At 50.4% G+C, this 26,278-nt stretch overlaps 3 protein-coding genes across 5 annotated transcripts; 2 read left to right on the forward strand and 1 right to left on the reverse strand.

Moving 5' to 3' along the window:
• Nucleotides 1-231: 231 nt before the first annotated feature.
• Nucleotides 232-3,386, reverse strand: LOC105472523 (keratin-associated protein 10-3-like). The gene has a single exon (XM_011725867.3). The coding sequence runs from the start codon at nt 1,761-1,763 to the stop codon at nt 1,014-1,016; it is 750 nt and encodes a 249-aa protein (XP_011724169.1). The 5' UTR covers nt 1,764-3,386; the 3' UTR covers nt 232-1,013.
• A 6,969-nt stretch (nt 3,387-10,355) lies between these two features.
• Nucleotides 10,356-11,642, forward strand: LOC105472524 (keratin-associated protein 10-7). Of its 3 annotated transcripts, none has more exons than XM_071095808.1 (2): nt 10,356-11,186; nt 11,346-11,642. In XM_071095808.1, exons 1-2 carry the CDS (start codon nt 10,356-10,358, stop codon nt 11,640-11,642), a joined length of 1,128 nt encoding a protein of 375 aa, XP_070951909.1. The 3 variants fall into 3 exon arrangements, with proteins under 3 accessions (XP_070951909.1, XP_070951908.1, XP_070951910.1); XM_071095807.1 differs by having other exon boundaries at nt 10,356-11,116; nt 11,273-11,642; XM_071095809.1 differs by having other exon boundaries at nt 10,371-10,885; nt 11,354-11,642.
• Nucleotides 11,643-21,946: 10,304 nt separating this feature from the next.
• LOC139363022 (keratin-associated protein 10-8-like) lies at nt 21,947-22,753 on the forward strand. The gene has a single exon (XM_071095812.1). It carries the CDS (start codon nt 21,947-21,949, stop codon nt 22,751-22,753), a length of 807 nt encoding a protein of 268 aa, XP_070951913.1.
• The last annotated feature ends 3,525 nt before the right edge of the window (nt 22,754-26,278 follow it).

Raw genomic sequence — 26,278 nt, forward strand, 5'->3', positions numbered from 1 at the left:
AGGAGGGAGCCAGGACCCTGAATCTCTAGGCGAGGCTGCATGGGGCAGGGGGGCCACAGGCTTGGTTAGTGGGTGCCATGGTCCCTGCCCATCTGTGCTCTCGCCAGCGATGCCTGAGCAATGGGTATTCAAGAACCCCATGAAGAACCCCAGGCTTCTGGGCTCAAGTCCTGGGGGAGGGGCTGTCCCACGTCTTACTGTGGAGGAGACGAGGGCTGCAGGGACGGGCACTGTGGTCCATAGCTGGTCTCCCCAGGGGTAACAGGACCGGTGAGGCTGCTGGGTGGAGCCAGGCCCCGGGTGGGCTACCCCGGTCCTGGGGGGCAGCCATGGAGCTGGGGAGGGTGAATGTGGCTCAGGGGCCCAGAGCTGCTGCCAGGGTCCACTTTGTCCCAAAACTCCTGGCCTTGGTTCCAGAGGCAGCTTCCCTAAGATGGGCTAGAGTGTCACGTGCTGGGGTTGGGGGCCCACGGGGCTAAGAGGGAGCCTGGCCTTCAGGGTTCACAGAGGCCAGCACCAGGCGCATTGCTTCCTGCCTCATCCCACGCCCCTCGGGGTCCACAGACAGGATCGAAGGTCGACAGAGACAGAGGCAGCTTTCCTAGGACTCAGAGGGGCGCTGCCCAGGGTGGAACCAGGCCTGCTGGGGGTCAGGACTGTCCCTGCAGTCAGGGGTGGCATCACTTCCCACCTCACCCTGTGCCCCCCGGGGGTCCACAGACAGGACAGAGGTTGGTGTGAGACAGAGGTGGCTTTATTAGAACTCAGAGGGGCACTGCCCAGGGTGGAACCAGGCCTGCTGGGGTCAATTCTGCAGAACTTGGGTCTGGGGGAGCAGCTGGGGTCCCCCGTGCAGCCAGCATCTGGGAAGGACTGGGGGAGCATCTTGGTCCCTGAGACAAAGAGCCTGCCCCATATTCTCAGGGTGTCAATGCCAGAGAGGGAGGAGCTGGCTGGGACCCCTTGGAGGTCAGCCCCAGGTGGGAAGGGACTCTGGATGACATTCAGCGCCATCAGCAGCTGGACTTCTGGCCAGAGCAGAGGCTGTAGCAGGCCGGGCGGGAGCACGTGGGGCGGCAGAGGAGGGACACGCAGGAGGCCGGGTAGCAGCAGCTGGTCTGGCAGGAGGAGACGGGCACGCAGCAGGTGGACCTGCACACGGGGCGGCAGAGGAGGGACACGGAGGAGGAGGGTCTGCAGCAGGAGGTGGTGCAGCAAGCTGGCTGGCAGCTAGACTGCTGGCAGCATGAAGTGGAAGCCCCAGAGCAGACGGGCTTGCAGCAGACAGGCCCACAGCAGGCCTGCTGGCAGGGGGAGGAGGTGCAGCAGGCTGGCTGGCAGCTAGATTGCTGGCAGCATAAAGAGGAATCCTCAGAACAGGTGGGCACACAGCACACAGGCTTGCAGCAGACGGGCACACAGCAGGACTGCTGGCAGGAGGAGGAGGTGCAGCAGGCTGGCTGGCAGCTAGACTGCTGGCAGCACGAGGGTGTGCAGGAGCTGGTGCAGCCTGATTGGCAGGGGCTGGCCTCACAGACCGCCTGGCAGCAGGGGCTGGACACACAGCTCACTGGGGTGCAGACCAGGGTCAGGCAGGGGGCCAGGGTGCAGCAGCTGGGGGTGCAGCAGGGGGGCTCACAGCAGCTCTCTGGGCAGTCGTCCACCTGCCAGGAGTCAGAGCAAGAGTCACAGGGACCAGGAAGGCAGACGCGGCTGCCATAGCTCATGTTGCTGGAGCAGATGGACGTGGTGGACGCGGCCATGCTGGGGGTGAACTGGCGGAGGGTGAGGGAGTGAGCGAATGAGGGAGTGAGCCTGTGAGGTGCTGGGGTTCTCGGGCTTTTATTCCCCCTGGCCTTGTTGTCACCGGGCCCACAGCTTCCCCTTCCGTGTTGCTGAAAGCTGGAGTCTGCCGGGATTAGGGGTGTTTGTTTGCCTATGATGTGGCCCAGCTCATAAATCTCCCGTCACATCTGGGCTGTGTCCCATCCCACGTGGATCCCTGGGGGCAGGAGCTGGGGTGGGCCTGGTCCAAGCTGGGTTCTGGCAGCTGGGAAAGCTACAGGCAGGGGCATTGTCCAGTCCTGGCCCCAGCAGTCCCGGGACACAGACTCCCTCTGCAGGCAGCTGGCCTTAGGAAGTGTTCTTGTGGTGGAAACTCCTCATCCAGCGTGGTCCTTCCCCCATCATGGGACGCAGGACTGTGGCCGTCTTCTGAGGGACAACCTGGTTCCCAGCAGCCTTCATTGACCTGCCCGGGGCCATGCGGGGGCAGCTGTACCTGTGCCCAGACCTCTTGCCTCTGAGCTCTGGACGACTTCTCATCCCCACAGCCTCTGCACCTCCTGCCCTGTTTCGTGCCCACCTTGTCCTTGTGTTTCGGAGGCAGCAGGACCTGTGTGTTCCAGGCAAGGACGGTGGGCTCGGCCCCTCCCTGCTTAGACAGCATGACATCCTCCTGGGCTGTGGTTTTGGGTTCTGAACCTGCAGTGTAACCAGGCTGAGCGGTGGCGGTCAGCAGCCCTCGTCCCCGCCTAGGGTGGCTCCTCTGTGTGCTCTGCTTCTCCGAGGCAGCCCGTCAGTCCCCACCCAGCCTCCTGCGGGGCCCATTTCCCAGCCCTGTCTTCCAAGCCCTGTGCCAGGCCTCTTAGTGTCACCACCTTAAAATTAAGGGACATCTGTCCAAAGAACCCGCACGGAAGACACAAAATGGGTCCAAGGCACATTGATCTCACTGCAACCTTATTGCCAGTGTAAACCAAACATAAAGCCAAAGCCCCTCAACTGACTAAATGGACCCCATCTTGGTCATGGGGACCCCTGAAACACTGTGTTCCTGGCCATGACAGGGAGGGAGGTCAGACACGCCGCGTTACACCCCCTCCCTTTAGGGTTTAGACACCAACACTGCCCCGTATTAAAGTTAAAATAGAGACGGTAAGACCCACAGAACAGACTCTGTGACAACAAGATATCAAATTACAAACAGGACCTCAGGCCACACCAGGCAAGGGTCGAGCTGAGTACCCTACACTGAGAGGACGGACTCTGCTCTCACACCACGGCTGCTGCCTTTTCTCCAGCGGCTAAACACGCACTGGCCCCGCCATGAGGATGAGCAAGATTCAAACGACCACGGCCCATCCACCTGCAGACGCCAACTGACCACGTCCCACAGCCATGACCACAGCTCTGATTGGGCGGGAGACTGACTTCAGGAGCCTCCTCCTGATAAGGGACCCAGACCGTGGACCGGCTCCAGCTGATTCACAGAAGCTGCCTCTTGAGTGCCTTTGTGTCCTGAGAAGACCTCCGAGGTTTACAGCCTCATTGAGACACACTGACGTGTTAAGATTCCACCCTACAGGAAGTCCTTTTTTTTTTTTTTTTTTAATACGGAGTCTCGCTCTGTCTCCCAGGCTGGAGTGCAGTGGCGCAATCTGGGCTCACTGCAAGCTCCGCCTCCCGGGTTTACGCCATTCTCCTGCCTCAGCCTCCCGAGTAGCTGGGACTACAGGCGCCCGCCACCACGCCCGGCTAATTTTTTGTATTTTTAGTAGAGATGGGATTTCACCGTGTTAGCCAGGATGGTCTCAATCTCCTGACCTTGTGATCCACCCACCTCGGCCTCCTAAAGCACTGGGATTACAGGCGTGAGCCACCGCGCCCGGCCAAGAAATACATTTTAAGTGGTCCATATTCAGAAAACAGGCCCTGGCAAGTCCAGGCAGCTCCCTTGCAGATGTGACAAGCCACACGGTACAGACATCTGGGAAGAGTGATAAGACTCACAGAAGTCAGAGGGGAGGAAGCAAAAGTGGGGGACGGTTAACCCATAAAAGGAAAGAAACTTTTGCCATTGAGAAATCAAAACGTAAAGTGGGGAAGGGGATAAGCTGTAACCTTATAAGGGGATAATGAAACCTAGGTGACGTCCGGGAAGACTGCGACCCCACAGGACTCAGGCTGCGAGGAACAGGGGAGGGACCTGCACGCTAGGGGATAAATTGCTTGTTGAAACTGTGCTGGATGTGCCTGCCCATCAGACACCTGGTCTTGTAAGACCGTCATTAGAGTCTCACTTTCACTGTTCCTCACGCCTCTACTTCCATTCTTTGGATTTGGACGGGTGACCGTGTTTCTCACAACCCCAGAGTGAAAACAGGTTGTATGTTACATGCATGTTTGTTCGTTTCCTCCTTCATGAATATTCACTATTCCTCCATAACCTATTGCACACGTGTATTTAGCCAACCTGGTCAGCGTGGAGCTCCTGCCCCAGCCCCTCCCGTTCTGAAGTGCCTCCTCCTGGCCCTGGTCTTGGCCAGAGCTGTGCTTCCCAGCCTGCAGGATGGCCTTCTTGCAGGCTGTGCCCCTGTAGAAGAAACAAAGTCTCCTCTTTTCTTCCAAACTTACAGATCTGTGATTTTTTTGAGATGGAGTCTCAATCTGTTGCCCAGGCTGGAGTGCAGTGGTACAATCTCAGCTCACTGCAGCCTCCACCACCCGGTTCCAGCAATTCTCCTGCCTCAGTCTCCTGAGTAGCTGGGATTACAGGCATAAGCCACCATGCCTGGCTAATTTTTGTATTTTTAGTAGAGACAGGGTTTCACCATGTTGGTGAAACCAGGCTGGTCTCAAACTCCTGACCTCAAGTGATCCACCTACCTTGGCCTCCCAAACATGCTAGGATTACAGGCCTAAGCCATTGCACCTGGCCAGATTGTGATTTTTTTAAGTGAACACAAGCAGTCACTCAATTCTCCTCTCAGGAAGCAGCTACTTTCACCCATTTATTCTCTTTCTCTCTGTCTCTCTCTGTCTCTGTCTGTCTCTGTCTGTCTGCCTCTTCCGTGTATGCACACATACACACAACTGTCTGCCTCTTCCATATATGCACACACACACACACACACACACACACACACACACACACACAACTCCTTCTCATTATTCCCAGAGGTTCTGTTCTATAAAGTCTCCACCAGCAGCGAATAACCAAATACTGAACCAGTGCTCCTACAGGAAGAAGCACAGGATTATGGTCTCATGAGCCTCTGATCACAACATTCTCATCAACCAATCAATGCATAGACATGTCTTATGAGTGCTTCCGTCTAAAGACACCTTATTGAATCTATATAGTTGATTTATCAACACTGAACTCACAGCCAACGGCCCCATAGAGCCTGAATGAAGTTGGTTGAACACATGTGTTTTCTCTGTAAGACGTGCTGGAGCCTTCTGAGCTCCGGACACCGAGCAGCACAGCAGCACTGTATTGGGACACTTTAAACAACAAGATCGCAGCATCAGGGAGGAACGCGCGGCACTGAGGAGAACGTAACAAGGACACCTGTTTACCATATGCGAGCTGAGACAGGAAAGCAAAACATCACCTCATTCTGTTATGCATATTGTCAACAGATAGGTACATACACATACATACATATAATGCCTCTGTATACATAAATTTTTAAAATACAAATTATGTCATACTCTACCTACTATGTTTTTGTAAACATGGAGCTTCTTTCCTATGCATACATCATGATCTCTCTCTTGTTTACAGCTGCATAGAATTCCATGTTGGTCTGTGTGTTCATTTTCCATTGCATGTAATGAAGTACCACAAGCTTAGTGGGTTCAAATAACACACATTTATCATCTCAGTTTCTGTGGGTCAGGAGTCCAGGCACAGTTAAATTGGGGTCTCTGTAGGGCCGTATCAGAGTGTCTCATCTGAAGGTTCAATTGGAGAAGGATCCACTTCCAAGCTCATGTGATTGTTAGCAGAACTCAGTTACTTGCAGCTTCTTGGACTAAGTGCCTCAGTTTCTCACCAGCTGTCAACCGGAGGCTGCCACCATCTCTTTCCATGTGGCCTCAATGGGCAGCTCACAATGTGCTGGCTTCTTCACAGCCAGCCAGGGAGACAGATTCCTCCCAAGATGAGCATTACGACCTTACGTAATGGGATCATGCACGTCCCATCACGTCTCTGTGCTCCTTGTGTCTATACACATGTCACAGGCCCACCCACACTCAAGGGGTGTGGGGCACACAGCCAATGACCACCAGGAGGTGAGGGATGTGGGGCCACCCTAGAGTCTGTTTCCCACTGTCTGGACAATCTCATGGCTGTGATACCTTTGCACATACCGTGTATCCACCCAGGAGTATCTACAGGATGTCAGCCTAGTGATTCAGGCTCAAAGGCATGAGATTTTGAATTTTGATGCATAGCAGCAAACTGCCAGCCAAAGCTGTGGAACCATCCTCAGCCCAGCAGCAGCGAGTCATCTGGGTGGTCTGCCCACACCCTCACCAACCCGTAGCGGGAACATCAATGGTTTCCATTTTTTCCAATATAAAAAATGATATATGGCCATGAAATTTGTTTTATCTCATTTTAAATGGGGCCGAGCATGTTTTCACATTTAAGAACCATGTATATTTCTTTCAGTTGTCCCTCTGTATCCTTTGCTCATTTTCTGTTATGTTGCTATTATTGATCTTAACTTGTGGGAGCTCTTTGGATATTAAGTAAATTAGCCCTTTCTCTGATATATGAATAGGAAATGTGTTTCCCATATTGTTGTTTGTCTTTCGACTTGGTTTATGATGTTTTCTCTCCTGCAATTTAAAAATTCTTATGTAATTAGTTTTATCGGTTTTTTAGATGGCTTCCGTGTTTTACTCAAAACTTAGAATAGCCCTTTCTACTCTGAGATGATTTTTCTTTCCTTTCCTACCATTATCGACAGGTGTATTAACATCCCCCACTATGATTTTCCCTTTTCTCTATTTCTACTTTTAGCTGTCAGTTAAAAAATTAAAAAACAGTTTTTATTTTAATTTTTTAATTTTATGTTTCAAGCTATGTAATTAGATACATCCAAATTTAGAATTGTTACATCTTCCTGGTAGGTTGACTCTTTTAGCTTTATACATTTCTTTCTTCATCTCTATTGCTCTAAAATCTACTTTTTCTGATATTCATAAGTCACGCCAGCATTTTAGTTAGTGTTTGCATGGTGTATTTTCTTCCATTTTGTTACTTTCAAGCTTTCTGTGCTCTTTTTCTTTTTCTCTCTCTCTTTTTTTTTTTTTTTTTTATGGAGTATCACTCTTGTCACCCAGGCTGGAGGGCAGTAGTGCGATCTCAGCTCACTGCAACTTCCACCTCATGGGTTCAAGCGATTCTCCTGCCTCAGCCTCCCAAGTAGCTGAGATTACTGGTGCCCACCACCATGCCCAGCTAATTTTGTATTTTTAGTAGAGATGGGGCTTTATACCATGTTGGCCAGGCTAGTCTCGAACTCCTGACCTCAGGTGATCCGACTGCCCTAGGCTCTCACAGTGCTGGGATTACAGGCAGCAGCCACGGCGCCTGGTCTCTGTACTCTTGTATTCAGGTTCTGTATCTGGTAAGCAGCATGTAGCTGTTAGGTTTTCTATTTTTTATTCAGATCAACAATATATTTTAATTGGAATATCTGATACTTTAACTTACTGACTGATATTTAGTTTATACCTATCTACCATCTGATTGTACAATTTCTATTTGTCCCAAATTTTAATGATTCTTTTAAAAATCACTTCCTGTCTATTTTGGATTAATCAAGTATTTTTTATTATTTATTTTCCTTCTTCTGTTCTATTCATTATTCATAAGATATGGCAAGGCTTCTCTTCAAACAGTGTGCTCAACCTTTTATTCTTTAATTCCTAGTACCCCGCCCCCTCTCTTTCTTCTCCTTTTCTACTTTCTGACTTTACTACATGCCCAGGCATGCCACAGCATCAGTGGTGTTATCAGCACCAGCTCACATTCCATTCCGTGTTTAGGAAAAGACTGGCTCTCCAGTTTGCCATAGATGACCCCTTCCTCCTCTCCCATGTCTCCCATTATGCATCCACCTTATCTAAGAAAGTTTAAATGTTTAGCCAGTCGGGTCTAGTTTAAATTGTGCAGTCCAACTGCAGCCAATGGGGAAAGGACACGGGGCAGGAGTCTTGTTAGGAATAAAAACTTCTAGTGTCTTTTGTTCTGTGTGCTCTCGTGGCAACCAGCCATATGGGAAACACCCTTCTGCACAGAAGTAAATTTGCTTTGCTGAGAAATCCTTTGTCTAAGTGCCCATTTTTCCTTACGACTCTGAGCCTTACTTCTAACATTATTGTTTGTACATAGTTTTTGCTATCTCTTCAGTGGTCACTTTAGAGATTATAGCACACATTCTTAGATTATTCAAGTGTCAGCATTCATACATCAGCATTTCTACCACTTCCAAAGCAATCCTGAAACCTTAGAAAACTTTCACTCCATTTATCCTTCTCACCTTTTATTGTTAATGTCATCATGCATTACTTCTCTGCTTGTAGTTTAGACCCCACAAGACATTATAAATATAATAATATTACCCTTTCAGATCCTCCTGGTTCTTTCCTGCATTTTTATCTTTCAGTCATCCTGCCTGAAAAATTCCCGTTCACAGTTACTGTAATGTGGGTCTGCTCATGTTCAATTTGCTCAGTTATTATCCAGAAATGTTTTGTTTCACTTTCACCTTTGAACAATGTTCTTCCTGGTCTAGAATTCTAGGCTTGCAGTGATTTTCTTTCAGCCCTTTAAAGATGTCATTCTATTACCTTTAGTTTTTTCAACAGCTCTTTTATGAGAGCTTTTAAGGAATCATTTTTAAAACATTTTGTTCAGCTTTTCAGGTTGTTCTCAGCAGGAGTATATGTCTGACACAGCTACTTTGTCCCAGATGGAAACAGAGGCCCCCATTCTCTCTCTCTCTCTCTCTCTCTCTCTCAATGTACTTCCATCCTATAGGACCAGATCCTATACCTCTGGAGGAACCAGGCCATGCTCAAATTTATATTATTTTTATAGTTCAAAATATACAGAAAGACAATTCATCCCACCACGTAACTGACTTTCTAGCCCTCTGAGGCCTTTTGTACTTTTCTTAAATCCCCTAGGAGTTAAGAGGCCTGGACTGGGAAACACAGATAGAGACACAGAACGCCCTGAGCCTCTGAGGTTTGCCTGGGCATCAAACCCCACCAGAAGGGCCCCTGGAGCCCTCTCACCTGGAAAGGGGCCACTCCTCTGGGCCCCATGCATGCTGGGCTCTGCCCAGTCATCACTGACATCACCAGCCACCAAGCAGCCCACCTCCCTCCCTGGTGGGGCGCACCGTCAGGGCTACTGACCCTTCACCTTCACATTCTCAGCACCTGGTGCAATCTCCAGCACAGGGGAGGACTCACTGCATCGTGAATAAATGAATGCTTGAGAAGTAAAAGTATCAGATAAAATCGGAAACATTTAGCAGAAAGAACCAAAAAGACGTGATGGCCAACTGGATATTATTTGCAGAAGAAATGGAGACTTAGATCAGATGTCTAGCTGGGGTGACCAAGGACTTAGTGAGCAATCAGGAAAATACACTGGAAGCGAAAGCAGTGCTCTCTGCTTCCCACACAGCAGCGCTGTCGCGGGTGGCTGTGCTTTTCGCGGGGGAGATGCATTAGGTGTTCTGGGTTAGACTCACAGGGTCGCGGTGTTCGGGATAAAAGCAAATGGAGATGGGAGGCCCCATACGGGGATCTGGGACCTCCCTAAGAGCCCATATGGAAGAGAGGGTGCACAGCCCCCTAGGAACTACTGTGAACCTGACGGCAAATGGCTCACACCACTGTCCACCCTTTCCCATTTGCCACTTGCTCTAAAGCCCTTGAGGGGGGACTTCATACAACAGAGAGAGTGTGGGGAGTCACTTCTAGCAACGTTCCACCCTCACGCCATCACTGACTGGGGTTTCTCGAGCCTGGCATTCCAGAAGCCACAGCCACCCAGACAAGCAGAGTCCCCTGGCGACGGCCCACAGACACTGGGATTAGGATGGATGGATCTCTCCTGCAGCCAGCATAGGCCCCCGTGACACTCTATTTCCAGACATTCTACCCTGTCTACTTCAATATTATGCTCTGGAGCCAAAGGAGGTGATGGTGTGTCAACAGACCCAAATATAGACTCTGGACTTCACAAACTGAACGGCATCTCATAGGACTAAACATGAAACTCACACTAATAAGAGTTCTCTAGGTTTTAAACACAAACAAGGAAGGGGTGGGAGTTGTTGACACTCCAGCTGGGACAACAGGCCAGGGACAGATATAAAAGCCAACATCCTTGAGCACCTAACACACACACTCACCCACTCACCCACTCACTCACCCACTCACCCACCCACTCACCCACCCACTTACCCACTCACCCACCCACTCACCCACTCACTCAACCACTCACTCCCGTCTCCTCCAGCTCAACCCCCAGCATGGCCGCGTCCACCATGTCCGTCTGCTCCAGCAACATGAGCTACGGCAGCCGCGTCTGCCTTCCTGGTTCCTGTGACTCTTGCTCTGACTCCTGGCAGGTGGACGACTGCCCAGAGAGCTGCTGTGAACCCCCCTGCTGCGCCCCCAGCTGCTGTGCCCCGGCCCCCTGCCTGACCCTGGTCTGCACCCCAGTGAGCTGTGTGTCCAGCCCCTGCTGCCAGGTGGCCTGTGAGCCCAGCCCCTGCCAATCAGGCTGCACCAGCTCCTGCACACCCTCGTGCTGCCAGCAGTCTAGCTGCCAGCCGGCTTGCTGCACCTCCTCCCTGTGCCAGCAGTCCTGCTGCGTGCCTGTCTGCTGCAAGACTGTCTGCTGCAAGCCTGTGTGCTGTGTGCCCGTCTACAGTGGGGCTTCTTCTTCATGCTGCCAGCAGTCTAGCTGCCAGCCAACTTGCTGCACCTCCTCCCCCTGCCAGCAGGCCTGCTGTGTGCCCGTCTGCTGCAAGCCCATCTGCTCTGGGATTTCCTCTTTGTGCTGTCAGCAGTCTAGCTGTGTGAGCTCTGTGCCCAACCCCTCCTGCCAGGTGGCCTGTGAGCCCAGCCCCTGCCAATCAGGCTGCACCAGCTCCTGCACACCCTCATGCTGCCAGCAGTCTAGCTGCCAGTCAGATTGCTGCACCTCCTGCCCCTGCCAGCAGTCCTGTTGTGTGCCTGTCTGCTGCAAGCCTGTGTGCTGTGTGCCCACCTGCTCTGAGGACTCCTCTTCATGCTGCCAGCAGTCTAGCTGCCAGCCAGCCTGTTGCACCTCCTCCCAAAACCAGCAGGGCTGCTGTGTGCCCGTCTGCTGCAAGCCTGTCTGCTGCAAGCCCATCTGCTGTGTGCCTATCTGCTCTGGGGCTTCCTCTCTGTGCTGCCAGCAGTCTTGCTGCCAGCCGGCTTGCTGCACCTCCTCCCAAAGCCAGCAAGGCTGCTGCGTGCCTGTCTGCTGCAAGCCTGTGAGCTGCGTGCCTGTTTGCTCTGGGGCTTCCACTTCATGCTGCCAGCAGTCTAGCTGCCAGCCAGCTTGCTGCACCACCTCCTGCTGCAGACCCTCCTCCTCCGTGTCCCTCCTCTGCCGCCCCGTGTGCAGGCCCGCCTGCTGCGTGCCCATCCCCTCCTGCTGTGCCCCCACCTCCTCCTGCCAGTCCAGCTGCTGCCGCCCGGCCTCCTGTGTGTCCCTCCTTTGCCGCCCTGTGTGCTCCCGCCCGGCATGCTGCGGCCCCACCTCAACCCAGAAGTCCAGCTGCTGAGTGATCTCCTTAAGATCATCCAAAGCCGAGTGCTCACTGCCCCTGCACCCCTGGGTTCTTTACCCTTGACGGCTCTCCACATCCCGCTCCTGAGCCCTGCAGTGGGCGTCAGTGGCCAGCTGGCCACCCAGTGTGCACTTCTCCTCCTAGCAGCAGCTCAGCTGTTTCTCCAAGTCTTGACTTTCCCCCAGTTACCCAGCCCTGCCTCCCCAGCAACAGGTGGGCAGTGACCCAGCAAAGTCAGTGGGTCCTCCCAGCCCATGACCCGGTGTGGGGAGAAACGAGGGTAGACACGTATCCGGTGTGGGTTTCTCGTCACTGCCCTGGCCCAGTGGCAAGCTCTGCTCCTCCCCTGCTGTGGGCCTGGGCCTCTTTCTCTGTCTTCCCTGACCATGGGAACAGGTCAGACCCTTCTAATAAATTCCTTTCCTAAAAAGTACAACTGGAATTCATTCTTGTTGTTCACAACCAAAGACCCCTGCCTGATGCCCCCTACCCATGGGTGGTCCTGGGCTGCTCCCACGCCACGAGGTCCCTGTCCTTCCCAGGTGTCCTGGCAGCCCCGCCCCACCCTCACCACAGGGATGTCCGAGGGGTAGGCAGGCCTGAGGGATGGGAGAGGTGAGTGATCCAACAGCAGCGCCTGCCCTGGGTGGAGCTGCCCTGGGGGCTCCCCGGAAACTGGGTTGTGTCCAGCCCCTGGCTCCAGAAAGGAAACCCCATGGCCGTGTGTGCAGAAAAGGTCCACACAGTGGGCAGGGACGGCCGTCCTGAGGCCTGCTGGCTGGTCTGGCCTTTGGCTAGAATATGGCAACTGGGATTTCCGAGGGGCTTACCCCGCCCCACTCACTGGGCCTGAGCTGTTTGTACCACGTCGTTTAGGCAGACACTCCCGTCCCCGCTGGGAGTCTCTGGAATTCTGGCGCAGCCCAGGCAGAAGTTGCTCATGTGACCAATCCCTGGGTACACCACCAGGCAGGGCGTCCCCAACGTCACACACGCAGAGTCCCAGCTACTTGCAAGGGGAGTAAGGGCGGTCCTGCGTGACCCCTGCCCCGGGAGAGGCCTCCAAAGCTGAGCTTGGTGCCCCTGGACTTGGTCCCAGGCATCCTTCTCTTGGCTGATCTTTCTCAGTGTCCTCTCCTGTGGGAACTCACAGCCGTGAATACCACGACCTCTGTGGCCTGTGTCCTCCTGGAGAATCGCCACCCTGAGTGGCCTTGGGGCCCCAGGGTGCCCTTCCCAAGTGACAACAATGCTGTCCTAGGACAGTGCTGGGCACATTTCTGGTGGTGCTTCCTTTGACTCCAGCTCCAGATGGGGTGGAGACAGAGGAGGAGGCTGGGTGAGGCCAGGCCATCGTGGGTTTCACAAGGAGCAGAGCCGTACTGCGCCTGCAACAAGCCATCCCTCCCCTGTGGTGGCCACAGAGGCTGTGACCTGAAACTCTGGCGTGGGGCTGGAGCACCAGCAAGGAATAAGCCCCCACATACCCCACCTGGCATGAGGGCTGCACCCTAAGTCGGCAGCCAGGCTTTGCCTCACTGGCTTCCCTCTGGCTGTCCAGGAGGCACCAAGAGGACCATGTGGTGAGCCCCCCAACTACAGGCACCTGAATCCCACAGACAGCAAGACGGAGGGGCCTTGCTCAGAGAAGCACGTCCTCCTCTGAGCATCCCAGACTTGGCTCTTCCCCCAGGGCATGGCCCCAGCAAGCATCCAGGCATGTGAGCTTCTGTGCAAACATGCCCCCACGCCCCGGGTGTGAACTTCAAGGGAGGTGTGCTGTGGGGGAGAAACATCAAGTTCCTTTCCAAGGTGGAACTTCAGAGGCTCGCGCAGAGGAAGGGCGCACCAGGGGGCTGGGCGGAGAGAGGAGGCCTCCTCCAAGGGGCCATTCTCAGCTGCACCACAGAAGCTGACGGTGGCTGAAACTGCCCTTTGTCACCTGGACATCACTATTTGCCCCTTGTCAACAATGCCTACTGCCATCCTTGGTGAAAGAACCAATATCTCATAAAAAATGCAAAAGGCACAAATCATTAGAGAAAATGTTGACAATCTTGAATGCAGTAAAGTGCACACAAAAGCACAAGCACACAACCAAAGTTCCCACCAATCCCATCCAGAGAAGCCACCTGTGGGGCATCTTGGGTAGTCTGTGGGCTCACTGTCTCCCTCCTGGGCACATGGGCTGGCAGGTTCCAGCCATTTGCAGTTAGTTAGGGCCACACGATGAGTTTCTATTGGTTAAACGTGCATGAGGAGATGTTTGCCACTTCCTGGCCACAGGTTCTGGGAGCCCTGCTGCCTCTCTTCCTTGCCAGGCTATCTTGGAGGCTCCCGTGCCAGAGTGGGTCCACAAGGTAGGGGCACGGCATGCTTGGATGGCGATGTGAGGAGTGGGGAAGGCTTTGTGGGCTTAAGCCATTGACGTGCTGAATTCTGTTGGTTTCTGAACCAGCACTGATTACCTTCACCAACAGTATGTAACAAAGGATTCAAATTCAGAATTTATAAAGAAAACATTAAAAGAAATTACTAAAAGAGATGGAAATACTCAATTATAGGATAAGATGTCCAATGGCCAAAAATCATAGGATAAGATAGCCAATCTCACTGACGATCGAGACACCATGCACAAAAATTAACTAGGGGTGAACCCTAGACTTAAATGTCAAAGATAAAATAATGAGATCTCTATATAAGATCACATCACCAGCAGAGACAGTCTCACTTCTTTCTTTCCTATGTTAGTATCTTTTATTTCTTTTTCTTGCCTAATTGCTCTGGCTAGAACTTCCAGGACAAGAGTGGGCATCCTTGCCTTGTTTTTGATCTTAGAGAAAGAGCTTTCAGCTTTTCACCACTGAGTATGGCGTCAACTGTGGGCTTGTTGCATATGGCCTTTATCACGATGAGGTGCATCTCTTCTATATCTATTTTCTTGAGAGTTTTAATCATGAATGAACGCTGAAGTTTTTCAAATGTTTCTTTTGCATCTATTGAGATGATCGTGTGGTTTTTGTTCCTAATGTTAGTGTGATGTATCACATTTATTGATTTATGTATGTTGAACCATCCTTGCATCCCTGGGATAAACCTCACTTGATCATAGCGAATGATCTTTTTAATGTGCTGTTGAATTCAGTTTGCTAGTCTTTTTTTTTGAGGATTTTTGCATCTATATTCATCAAGGACATTGGCCTGTAGTTTTCTTTTCTTGTAAAGACTCTACCTGTTAGTCTTCAAACTGTTAGGACTGATAAACAAATTTAATAAAGTTGCGAGTTACAAAACCAACATAGAAAAATTAATAGCATTTCTATATACTAACAATGAATAAGGATCCAAAAAAGAGATAAAGAAACAATAGCATTAAAAAGAGTTTAGAAAGATATTTAAGCAAGGAAGTGAAAGATCTGTACACTGAAAACTACAAAACATTGATGAAAGAAATTGGAGAAGAAATTGGAGAAGACACAAATAAATGGAACAATGTCCCATATTCATGGATTACAAGAATTAATATTGTTAAAATGTCCATACTACCTAAAGCTATCTACAGATTCAATGCAATCTCTAACAATTTCAATATCATTTTTACAAATACATAGAAAAGAACAATCCTAAAATTCATATGAAACCATAAAAGACTCTAAATAGCCAACAGTCTTGAGTAGGAAGACTTTGAATAGTCAACACAGTTTTGAGTAGAAAGAACAAAGCTGGAGGCATCACACTCCCTAATTTCAAAATACTTTAAAGCTATTGTAATCCAAACACCATGGGACTGGCATAAAAACAGACATATCAACCAATGGAATGGGACAGAAATCCCAGAAACAAACCCAAGTGTTTGCTGTCAATTGATTTCTGGCAAAGGTGCCAAGAACAAACGATGGGGAAAGGACAGACTCTTCAATAAACGGTGTTGGGAAAACTCAATATCCATGTGCAGAAAACTAAAATTGGACCCTCATCTTACATCATATGCAAAAATCAACTCAAAATGCACTGAAGACCTCAGCATAAGACCTGAAATGTGAGACTGCTAGAAGAAAGCATAGTGGAAAATCTCCATTACATTGGTCCAGGCAATTATTCCTTGAATAGGACCCCAAAACCACACCCAACGAAAGAAAACATAGACAAATGGGATTGCATCAAACGAAAAGCTGTACAGCCAAGGAGACAATCAACAGGGTGAAGAAACAATCCATGGACTGGGAGAAAAAATCTGCAAACCATATATTTGACAAGGGGCTACTGCTCACAATAAGGAACTCAACCCAGTAGCAAGAAAATAAATAACCCAATTTAAAAATGGACAAAACAGCCTGGCAACAGAGCAAGACCCTGGCTCAAAAAACTGTAACTACATAAATAAATAAAAATGAGCAAAAGACCTAAACAGACATTTCTCAAAAGAAGCCATTTAAATGGACAGCAGGTATATTTAACAATGCTCAACATCACTGGTCATCAGGAAAACGCACATTGAAGATGCAATGAAACATCACCTCACACTTGTCAGAATGGTTCTTATCAAAAAGATGAAAGCGAACAAGTGTTAGGGAGGATATAGAAAAGAGGGAAGTCTTGTACACTGTTGGTGGGAATCTAAATTAGTACAACCACTACAGGAAACAGTATAGCGGTTCCTCAGAAAACTAAAAATAGACCTTCCCTATGATCCACAAATCCCACTTCTGGGTTTATATCTAAAATAACTGAAATGATTCTGTTGGGGAGAGGTCTGCATTCCTATGTTCACAATAGCCTAGGTATGGAATCAATCTAAGTCCATCAATAGACAAATGGATAAAGAAAATGTGGCATATATACACAACGGAATACTATTCAGCCATGAAAAGGAGAAAAATCCTGTCATTTGTGACAACTTGAATGGACCTGGAGGACATTATGCTAAGTGAAATAAGCCAGGCACAGAAAGACAAACGGCATGATTTGTGTCTAGAATCTAAAACTGTCAAACTTAGAAACAGAGAGCAGAAAGGTGGTTACCAGAGGCTGGGGGCTGCCAGAGGGGAGGAATGGGGGAAGGGAATGTTGATAAAAGGAAACAACAATTCCATCACACTGGAGGAAAAAGCTTTAGTGACCTATTGCATTGCATGGTGACACATAAAAATAATGTGTTGCATACTTCAAAATTGGTAAAAGAATACATTTTTAATTTACCAGAAAAATGGTAAGTTGGTAAGATGATGGTTATGTTAAGTAGCTCGATTTAATCTCTCTTTTTTTTTTTTTAGACAGAGTCTTGCTCTCTCACCAGGCTGGAGTGCAGTGACACGATCTTGGCTCACTGCAGCCTCTGCCTTACGGGTTCAAGCGATTCTTGTGCCTCAGTCTCTTGAGTAGCTGGGACTACAGGTGTGCGCCACCACACCCAGCTAATTTTTGTATTTTTAGTAGAGACAAGGTTTCACCATGTTGGCCGGGATGGTCTTGATCTCCTGACCTCATCATCCACCTGCCTTGGCCTCCCAAAGTGCTGGTATTACAGGGCTTGATTTAATCTTTCTACAATGCATGCATAGATCAAAACATCACATTATAGATCAAAACATCACATTATACCCAGTAAATACACACAATTATTATTTGTCAATTTAAAAATTAGTAAATAAACAATAAATGAAATAAAAATAATGAAGCTCTAGAAGCACATATAGGGGAATGTCTTCACGATGTTGTTGTAGGCAAAGATTTTGGGAACAGGAGGTAAAAATGCTACACATAAGAGAGTAAATTAGTAAATCGGATTTTACCACAATTAAGAGCGTCTCTTCATCAAATGATACTATTAATACCACAACACATCCATAACCATGACTCAAATTGAAATAGACGACCAATACCGAGTGTCAGCAAATGTGTGCAGGAAATGGAACTCTCCTACATTTGCTGGGGTGGGAACATGAAATGGAACAATCCCTCTGAAAAACAGTTTGGTGGTGTCATAAACATGACACACGCCCCCTTCACATGCCCCACACACTCCACCTCCTATGTGTTTACCCAAGAAAAGTGAAATCATATCACAAAGACTTGCTCACAAATGTTTAAAGAAGCTTTTGCCACACAAGCCATGTGTCCATCGACACATGGGTCAATTGTACTATAGAATTTGATTTATATGAAATTCCAGGAAAGACAAACCTATTTGAGATACAGAGGAAATCAGTTGTTTGCTGGGGCAGAGTCAGGAGGGGTGGGGATTGATCATGAAAAGTACACCTGGAAACTTGGGGATGATAGAAAATCCAGGTAGTGGTTACATGAATGTATATTTTCTCAAACCTTATCAAATGATAACTTTAAATAGGTACATTTTACAGTATGGAATCATACTTCAATAAAACTGACTTTTTAAAAACTTTATTTTTAAACCCCAGACTTGGATGAGTTATCTGCAATTCCCATATCCAGCGGTGCACTAAAGTCAGCATGCCCTGGCTCATGAGAGCTAATGTGCACCCCTCTCTTCCCATCTCTGTATTAAGTGATGTTGTCTTGGCAGCCTGGATTTAGCTGGGTTGGGAGTATTCACATGTGGACGTTGGCAAATGCAGTCAATCAGGACTTCTGTTTTGATTTTTGTTACAAAAACAAAAGCCAGTTATTGAACATTCACTGACACATCGCAAATATACAATCACTCATATTCAGAATACGTAATAAATTTCTGCAAATCAATAAGAAACACAAGTAGCCATATTTTAAAAAGCAAGCAAATGCCTTGAACAGGTACTTCACAAGAAAAGATATCCAAGGTTCAATGAGCAGCTTTACTCATCAGGGATATGCACATTAGTGCAACAGTGCAATATTCCTACACACTTTCCAAAATAAACCAATTTTAAAAGACTGATAAACCTCATTTTGTAAAGATACAGAATAAATGGAATTATAAAATCAACTAGTGGGGATGTAAATTTCTTTAGAAAGTTGTTGGTATATGCTAAACCAACACATGCCTATCTATGACTGAGCAATTCCACTTTTGGGAGCACAATGAAGAGAAATTAGTAAAAGTATCAATGAAAAAGTTTACAAGAATTTTTCTAGCAGCACTATTAATAGCAGCCAAAATCTGGAAATAATCCAAATCTCTAACACTGTGAAAGAGAATGGACAAATAATACATTGTAGAATTTAATGCAATGGGGTAGCAAAAAAAAAAAAAAAAAAAAAAAAAAGAGTGATGTACTGATGCATGCAGCAACAAGGTGCTTCTCACAGATATTGTGCTGAACAAAAGGAGTCATAAAACAAAAGAGCTCCATAGAACAGGCAAAGCTAACCAATGATGAGAGAAGGTAGAACAGCAACTAATACTTAGGGAGGAGGGGTCAACAGAGAGACAGCACAAGGGATCATTTAGGATTCTGGAAATGTTCCACAACTTCCCCAAAATATTCTAAAGGGAAACAATTCCACCCAGATTATATCCAACTAAGCTATCAATCAAATAGAAGAGCAGAATAAAGGCATTTTTAGTCATGCTATGGCTCAGAAATATATCTTCCTTGCACCCATTTTCAGAAAGTTACTGGAGGATGTGCTCCACCAAAACAACAGCATAAATCTAGAAAGAAAAAGACAAGGCATCCAGGAAGTAATGGAGTCAACATCGGAGAGAGATGAATGAAAATTCAAAGACAAGAGTGAAGGGAGATCCCAGGAAACCTGTGTACCAGGCTGAGGGAGCAGTCAATAGAGACCAGTCCACAAATAAGAGAGTTCTAAGAGAGATGTTTCCAAAAAATAAATGAAGCTAATAGATTGTTATATTTGAATCTCTTGAGTGGAGCATGGGGATGAATGAGTCAGAGTTTGGGGAGGAGCAATTTTTAACTCCAAGAGGGGGAAAACATAAACAAAAACAAAACATGTACAAATAAGGAAATTTAATCTGGTTCCACTATTCAGACTTGGCTATGAACAATACTTACTTTATTATAATATACATTCTGAACACTGATTTAACCAAATATTGATATTTTACTGCCCTTGCCTTCTGAGGATGGGAAGAGGGGAACTTTTCATGGGCCTGGTGATAAACAAGAGAAAGTACTTTCCTCCACAATAGGAAATCAGATCATATCTGAAATTGAAAATGCAAGAAATAACAGAGCATATGCATTGTTTAATAATTCTGAGATAAGCAGAACTAAGAAGAGCATCTGGGATGGGCCTTGAGAGAGATGTACACCAGGGAGAGGGGGTTGTTAAAGGTATTCAGTTTTATAAGGAAAGCAGAGCATAAAAGTTTGAAAAATTTTCAGTCTGACTATGCAATAGAAAAGAAAAACCCATTTTCTAGGGAGAAATTCAAGCTGGATGCAGAAATTTGCATAAGTAACAAGAAGCCTAATGTTAATCCCCAAGACCTTGGGGAAAATATCTCCAGGCCATGTCAGAGACCTTCATGGCAGCCCCTTCCATCACAAGCCCAGAGGCCTAGGAGGAAAAAGTGGTTTTGTAGGTCCAGGGTCCCCATGCTGTGTACAGCCTGGGTACTTGGTGCCCTGCATCCCAGCCACTCCGGCCATGGCTGAAAGGGGCCAATGTACAGCTCAGGCTGTGACTTCAGAGGGTGGAAGCCCCAAGCCTTGGCAGCTTCCATGTTGTGTTGAGCCTGCAAGTGCACAGAAGTCAAGAATTGAGGTTAGATTTCAGAAGATGTATGAAAATGCATGGATGCCAAGGCAGAAGTTTGCTGCATGGGTGGAGCCCTCATGGAGAACTTCTGCTAGGGCAGTGTGGAAGGGAAATGTGGGGCCAGGGCCCCCACACAGAGTCCCTACTGGGGCACTGCCTAGTGGAGCTGTGATAAGAGGGCCACCATCCTCCAGACCCCAGAATGATAGATCTACTGACACCTTGCACCATGTGCCTGGAAAAGCTGCTGACACTCAATGCCGGCCTGTGAAAGCAGCCAGGAAGGAGGCCACAGGGGTGCAAAGCCACAGGGGTGGAGCTGTCTGAGACCATGGGAACCCACCTTTTCCATAAGTATGACCTGGATGAGACCTGGAGTCAAACGAGACCATTTTGGAGCTTTAAAATTTGACTCCCCTGCTGGGTTTTGGACTTGCATGTTCCTGTAACCCCTTTGTTTTGGACAATTTCTGCCATTTTGAATGGCTGTATTTACCAAATACCTGTATCCCTATTTTATCTAGGAAGAAACTAGCTTGTTTTTGATTTTGCAGGCTCACAGGTGGAAGGAACTTGCCTTGTCTCAGATGAAACTTTGGACTGTGGACTTTTGGGTTAATGCTGAAATGAGTTAAGACTTTGGGGGACTGTTGGGAAGGCATGATTGGTTTTGAAATGTGAAGACATAAGATTTGGAGGGGCCAGGGACAGAATGATACGGTTTGGCTGTGTCCTTGCCCAAATCTCAACTTGAATTGCATCTCCCAGAATTCCCACATGTTGTGGGAGGAACCCGGGGGAGGTAATTGAATCATGGAGGCCGCTCTTTCCTGTGCTATTCTAGTGATAGTGAATAAGTCTCATGAGATCTGATGGGTTTATCAGGGGTTTCTGTTTTTGCTTCTTCCTTATTTTTTCTTGCTGCCACCATGTAAGAAGTGCCTCTCACCTCCCACCAAGATTCTGAGGCCTCCCCAGCCATGTGGAACTGTAAGTCCAATTAAAACCCTTTTTCTTCTGAGTCTTGGGTATGTCTTTATCAGCAGTGTGAAAGTGGACTAATACAGGGGCATCCCCACCAGAGTTTGCAGATGGAGCAGGTGGGGGTGGCAGGGTGTGGAGCCAGGGGTGCATTCCCAGCCAAGACACCCATTGTTCAGTGGAGCAGGACTCTGGGACAGGTGAAGAGCATCTGCTGGTAAAACACACCCCACCTCGGCACCAAATACCCCAATAGCAAAGACACACAGGCAAAGAGAGGAGGAAAGTGGGGCCGGGTTTTCCAGACTCGCCAACTCATGAACTATTCGACTCCCAGCTCCACCAGCAGACATTCAGCATCATTGTGTGTATTTGCTGGGCACAGACACCTGCAAGTGGCCAGCATCACCCAACCACATGCAGCAGTCCTGGGACCACAGTAACATCCCACAGCAAGTAAACTAATTAGGGTTGCCTGGAGGCAAAGTCTCAGCCACAACAAGGAAAAGGAATGCTTGTGAGACTCCTGTGAGGAAAATACCCAGGGAGGGTATAAAACCTCAGCAGCCAGGGAACGCAAACACACACACCTCACACCAGCACTCACACCACCCATCCCAGCACCCACCATGGCTGACACCTGCTGCACCAGGACATATGTGATTGCTGCATCCACCATGTCTGTCTGCTCCAGTGACGTGGGCTGTGTCAGCCGAGTCTCCTCCCCCAGCACCTGTACCGGCTCCTCCTGGCAGGTGGACAATTGCCAGGAGAGCTGCTGCGAGCCCCCCTGCTGTGCCCCCAGCTGCTGTACCACTAGCTGCTGTGCCCCACCCCCCTGTCTGGCCCTGGTCTGTGCCCCAGTGAGCTGTGAGCCCAGCCCCTGCCAATCAGGCTGCACCAGCTCCTGCACACCCTCATGCTGCCAGCAGTCTAGCTGCCAGCTGGCTTGCTGCACCTCCTCCCCCTGCCAACAGGCCTGCAGTGTGCCTGTCTGCTGCAAGTCCGTCTGCTGCAAGCCTGTGTGCTGTGTGCCCATCTGCTGCAAGTCCGTGTGCTGTGTGTCCATGTGCTCTGGAGCTTCCTCCCCATGCTCCCAGCAATCTAGCTGCCAGTCAGCTTACTGCACCTCCTCCCCATGCCAACAGGCCTGCTGTGTGCCCATCTGCTGCAAGCCCATCTACTGCGTGCCCATCTGCTCTGAGTCTTCCTCTTCATGCTGCCAGAAGTCTAGCTGCCAGCCGGCTTGCTGCACCATCTCCTGCTGCAGACCCTCCTCCTGCGTGTCCCTTCTCTGCCGCCCCGTGTGCAGGTCCACCTGCTGCATGCCCATCTCCTCCTGCTGTGCCCCTGCCTCCTGCCAGCCCCGCTGCTGCCGCCCGGCCTCCTACGTGTCCCTCCTCTGCCACCCTGCATGCTCCTGCCCGGCCTGCTGAGCCCTCTTCTCAGGCCAGGAGTCTAGCTGCTGATGGGCACATCCACTAGGGCCAGCTGGCTCAGGTCCCGACCTGGGTTAGGTGGCTGCCCCTACCTGAGACGGGGTCCCCGTGTCTCCCCTGTGCTGAGGTGACCTCCCCCTCTTTACTCCCAGGAGCCTCCATCATCGCTGTTCCCCAGCTCTTGCCTCCCAGCAGGTGCCCCGCTGCCTGCTGGGTCCCCTGTCCTCCCTCCCAGCTTTTCTGCCGTGGGTCACTTGGCCTCGACTTAAACCTGTCAGCACCTCCTCCTGCTCCCCAATAAACTCCTTGGTCACCTGATTCTCTTTTCCTGCTGTGCTCCTGGGGGCACACACGGTTTTGAGCTGACATTGGTCTCCTCCAGCCATGACTGTTTCTAGGAGTGAGTGACTTAACCTAGAAGTCACAGGGGACAGTGGCCTAACTCCTCCAGGGAGGTCACCAGGTGGGACTCACGGCCGTGCCCAGGAAGGCTCAGTCCTTGCTCAGCCCCCATGCCCAGGTCTTCCTGAGCCTGGTCATTCACTGCCGTGCCCTGGGCTGTGGGGCTCTCCAGGTCCCAGGGCCATCCTACCCACTGTGCCACCTGGGAGAGCTCACCCTGCAGGGTCACCTGCCAGGAAGCCGGTCTGGGGTCCAGGCACCACAGCCTCCGGACCTGGTCACCGTCCCTGTGTGCCGCCCACTGGAGGGTTCTGCCCGTTTAGCAGCAACGCAAGGGGAGAGTGAGGGGTGCTGCACCTGCACAGGAGACAAGGGGCTCGATGGGGACAAAAGCATCATGGGGTGGGTGGAGGGACATGCAACATTCCCCAAGGATCTTGATGGAGACAAAAGCATCATGGAGTGGGTGGAGGGATGGGATGGGGGTGGAATGCTTGCTGCTGACTGGGACATTCCCCAAGGCCTGTCGCCCCCTGCCCCTGAAATGCACATCCTGCATGTCGTTTAGGTGCGTGACTTGTGATTTTCAAGGCTTGTCCCTAATCTCTCCCAGGGCAGACCTGGCCAGGTTCTTCAAGGCCCTGTGGCTCTGCTCCCCCAACCTGGATCAGGGATCCACACAGCTCCAGCTCAGGCCTCTCCTCCTCTCACCCTGCCCAGAGGCATAGGGAGGGCCCCTGCTCTGCTGGGCTTGCCCATCCCGCCGTAGGTCCCTCACCTGGTGACCCCATGAGCTCCTGCTCTGGTGTCTGTTGGGGTGTTTGGTGTCTGTCTCTGGGGACCTCAGCTCCCCCATCTTGCTCTGTGCACAGCACCAAGTCCCCACCTCTCTGCTTTGACTGATTCACCATCCGTGCGGCCAGCATCACTGCCCCCTCCCCACGCATTCAAGCCCAGCGCACGGTCTGAGCTGGCGACGGCTGTCCGCACTGATGTCAGGCAGCCCTAAGTTGGCCTGCGTCGTGCACTTTGTATCACCTCCGGGGGACAGCACCCAGAGACATGACCAGTAGTCATAGTGGCTGGAGGGAGCCCGGCTCCACAACAGGCACCCTCCCTGGGGGGGCTGTTGGGGTGGGTCCCTCGCAGACAGGGAGTCCAAGAAACCTCTGCTATTCGTGAGTGACCAATCCCAGGGCCCGGGTGATGGTGGAACAGAGTCCCTGGTCTGCCCTCCTCTCCTCCCGGTTCCAGGCTTGGTTCCTGGTGGGGCCATGCGGCGGGGCTCCTGGACGTTCCTGCTCTGGTCCCTCTCCCCTCTGACCGGGCCTGCCCGGGGATGTTGGGCTGCAGGGACCATCACCAGCAGACAGTTGAATGCACGACAGACTTCTCCAATGAGACACGGAGAGCAAGAGTTCAAGAAAACGCCGATGTACTTGACTCCATAAACAGACAGTAACCTCTCTATGCCACAAGACCATAGCAGGAAACCAGTGAAAAAGGAAGCCACGGTGTGAGAGAAGACACAGAACTGAGAAGATTTCAATGAGACAAAGGCATAAACTCCCAGGAGGAAATAGGCATGGACAGGCTACTCCCACGCAGTGGCCCAAACGGCCCTGGAACCTGAGACATCGGCACCCCTGGAAGGCAGGGTCCTGCCGACAGGAACCCCAGGCACCTCACCCCACCTGTCGCGGAAGAAAAGGCTGTGGAATTGGGGGATTGGCACCACTGCTTTGGGAAGAGGCGGGGCCGTATCTTACCATGTGGGAGGCCCTCCTGGACCCCGCCATCCGCAGTGCTGAAAAGTCTCCGGCGCATGTACGAAAGCGACACTGCTTGTTACCATGAAAAATTAAAAACCACCTAAATATCCATCCACGAGGGAATGGAGGTGAACGGAGCCAGCGCCGCACCACGGGGAGGCCCTGAACGAGGGCCGTGCGCTCCCCTGAGCCGCACACACACGGGAGCGCCAGTGCGCAGGCTGCGGGCGAAAGCCCAGGCCGCGCAGGTGCCAAGCGAGGCAACGCTCTCTGGCCTGGGGACACGCCTCAGCAGTTTGTCTAAATAAGTGGATGGGATCCTTCCTCTCAGCGTATTTTCCAGAGACATAGCTGGGGGATTAAAGAAACTTTTATCGTAGAATGAATGACAGCGGGGATCCCACCACCCAGATTAACCAGATGTCATTAATTCCATGATAAAAGGTTTGTTTTTTAAAACATTTATTCTGGTTTCTGTGGAACCATTTGAAATTCAGTGTTGTACCACATGGCGGCGCTTCCCCCGGGGGCCTCTGCAGGTGCCTCCTGGGAACCAAAGCCTTCTCCCGCCTGCCCGCCACGAGTGCAGCTGAGGACGGCCAACTTCTACATATATAGTTACCAAAAGAAGCAGAGCGTCATGCAACAGTCGTATCCACATTTCCCAAAAAGCCCCCAAACTGGAATCAGAGTGGTCTGTGCACTGCCCTGGTGACCCTGACGTTCTCGTCTCATTTAACCCAGCAGCGCCCTCCCAGGACCGGGTCCTGAGCATTCTGGACTTTGCTGCGAGGTCTTCATCAAGGAAAACACTCCCATGAGACAGGTGCTTCAGGCGGAGCCACCAGGGATGCCAAAGCCACTGTCAGGAGGTGCTTGAGCAACAAGGTGTCCCTGCAGAGCCACATCCCCCAGCGGAGGCCACACGGAGAGACCACCCCATCTCCACAGATACTGGTTGGCAGCGCCTGGGCAGAGTGCAATGTGTCAGCCGGGCCTCCCGACGGGGCTTCCTATGTGTCAGTACATGCACGTTTAGGCTCTCCAGCCCAAGGCCGCATCCGTTTGATGCTGGCAAAGGCAGCTGCCCCACATCCCTGCCGGGGTCACCTCTGCTGCAACGACACAACAGCAGGGAACAAACCGCAAGGGAGGTGGATGCTCTCACGGTGCCCTTTTGTCTCTAAAGTGGGGAGAGATCTTACAATTCTTTTTCTCTGCCAGGACATTGCCTTGGGGGTGGGCCTCTCCCTTCTCCACTCCACACCACCTTCTACACGGCCACAGACACGAGGCTGGGACACTGGCCCAAATGTCACAGGCATGCAGCCACGGGGCTCTTACCTTT

The sequence above is a fragment of the Macaca nemestrina genome, chromosome 4 (genome assembly GCF_043159975.1).
Source record: "Macaca nemestrina isolate mMacNem1 chromosome 4, mMacNem.hap1, whole genome shotgun sequence".
Lineage (NCBI taxonomy): Eukaryota > Metazoa > Chordata > Mammalia > Primates > Cercopithecidae > Macaca > Macaca nemestrina.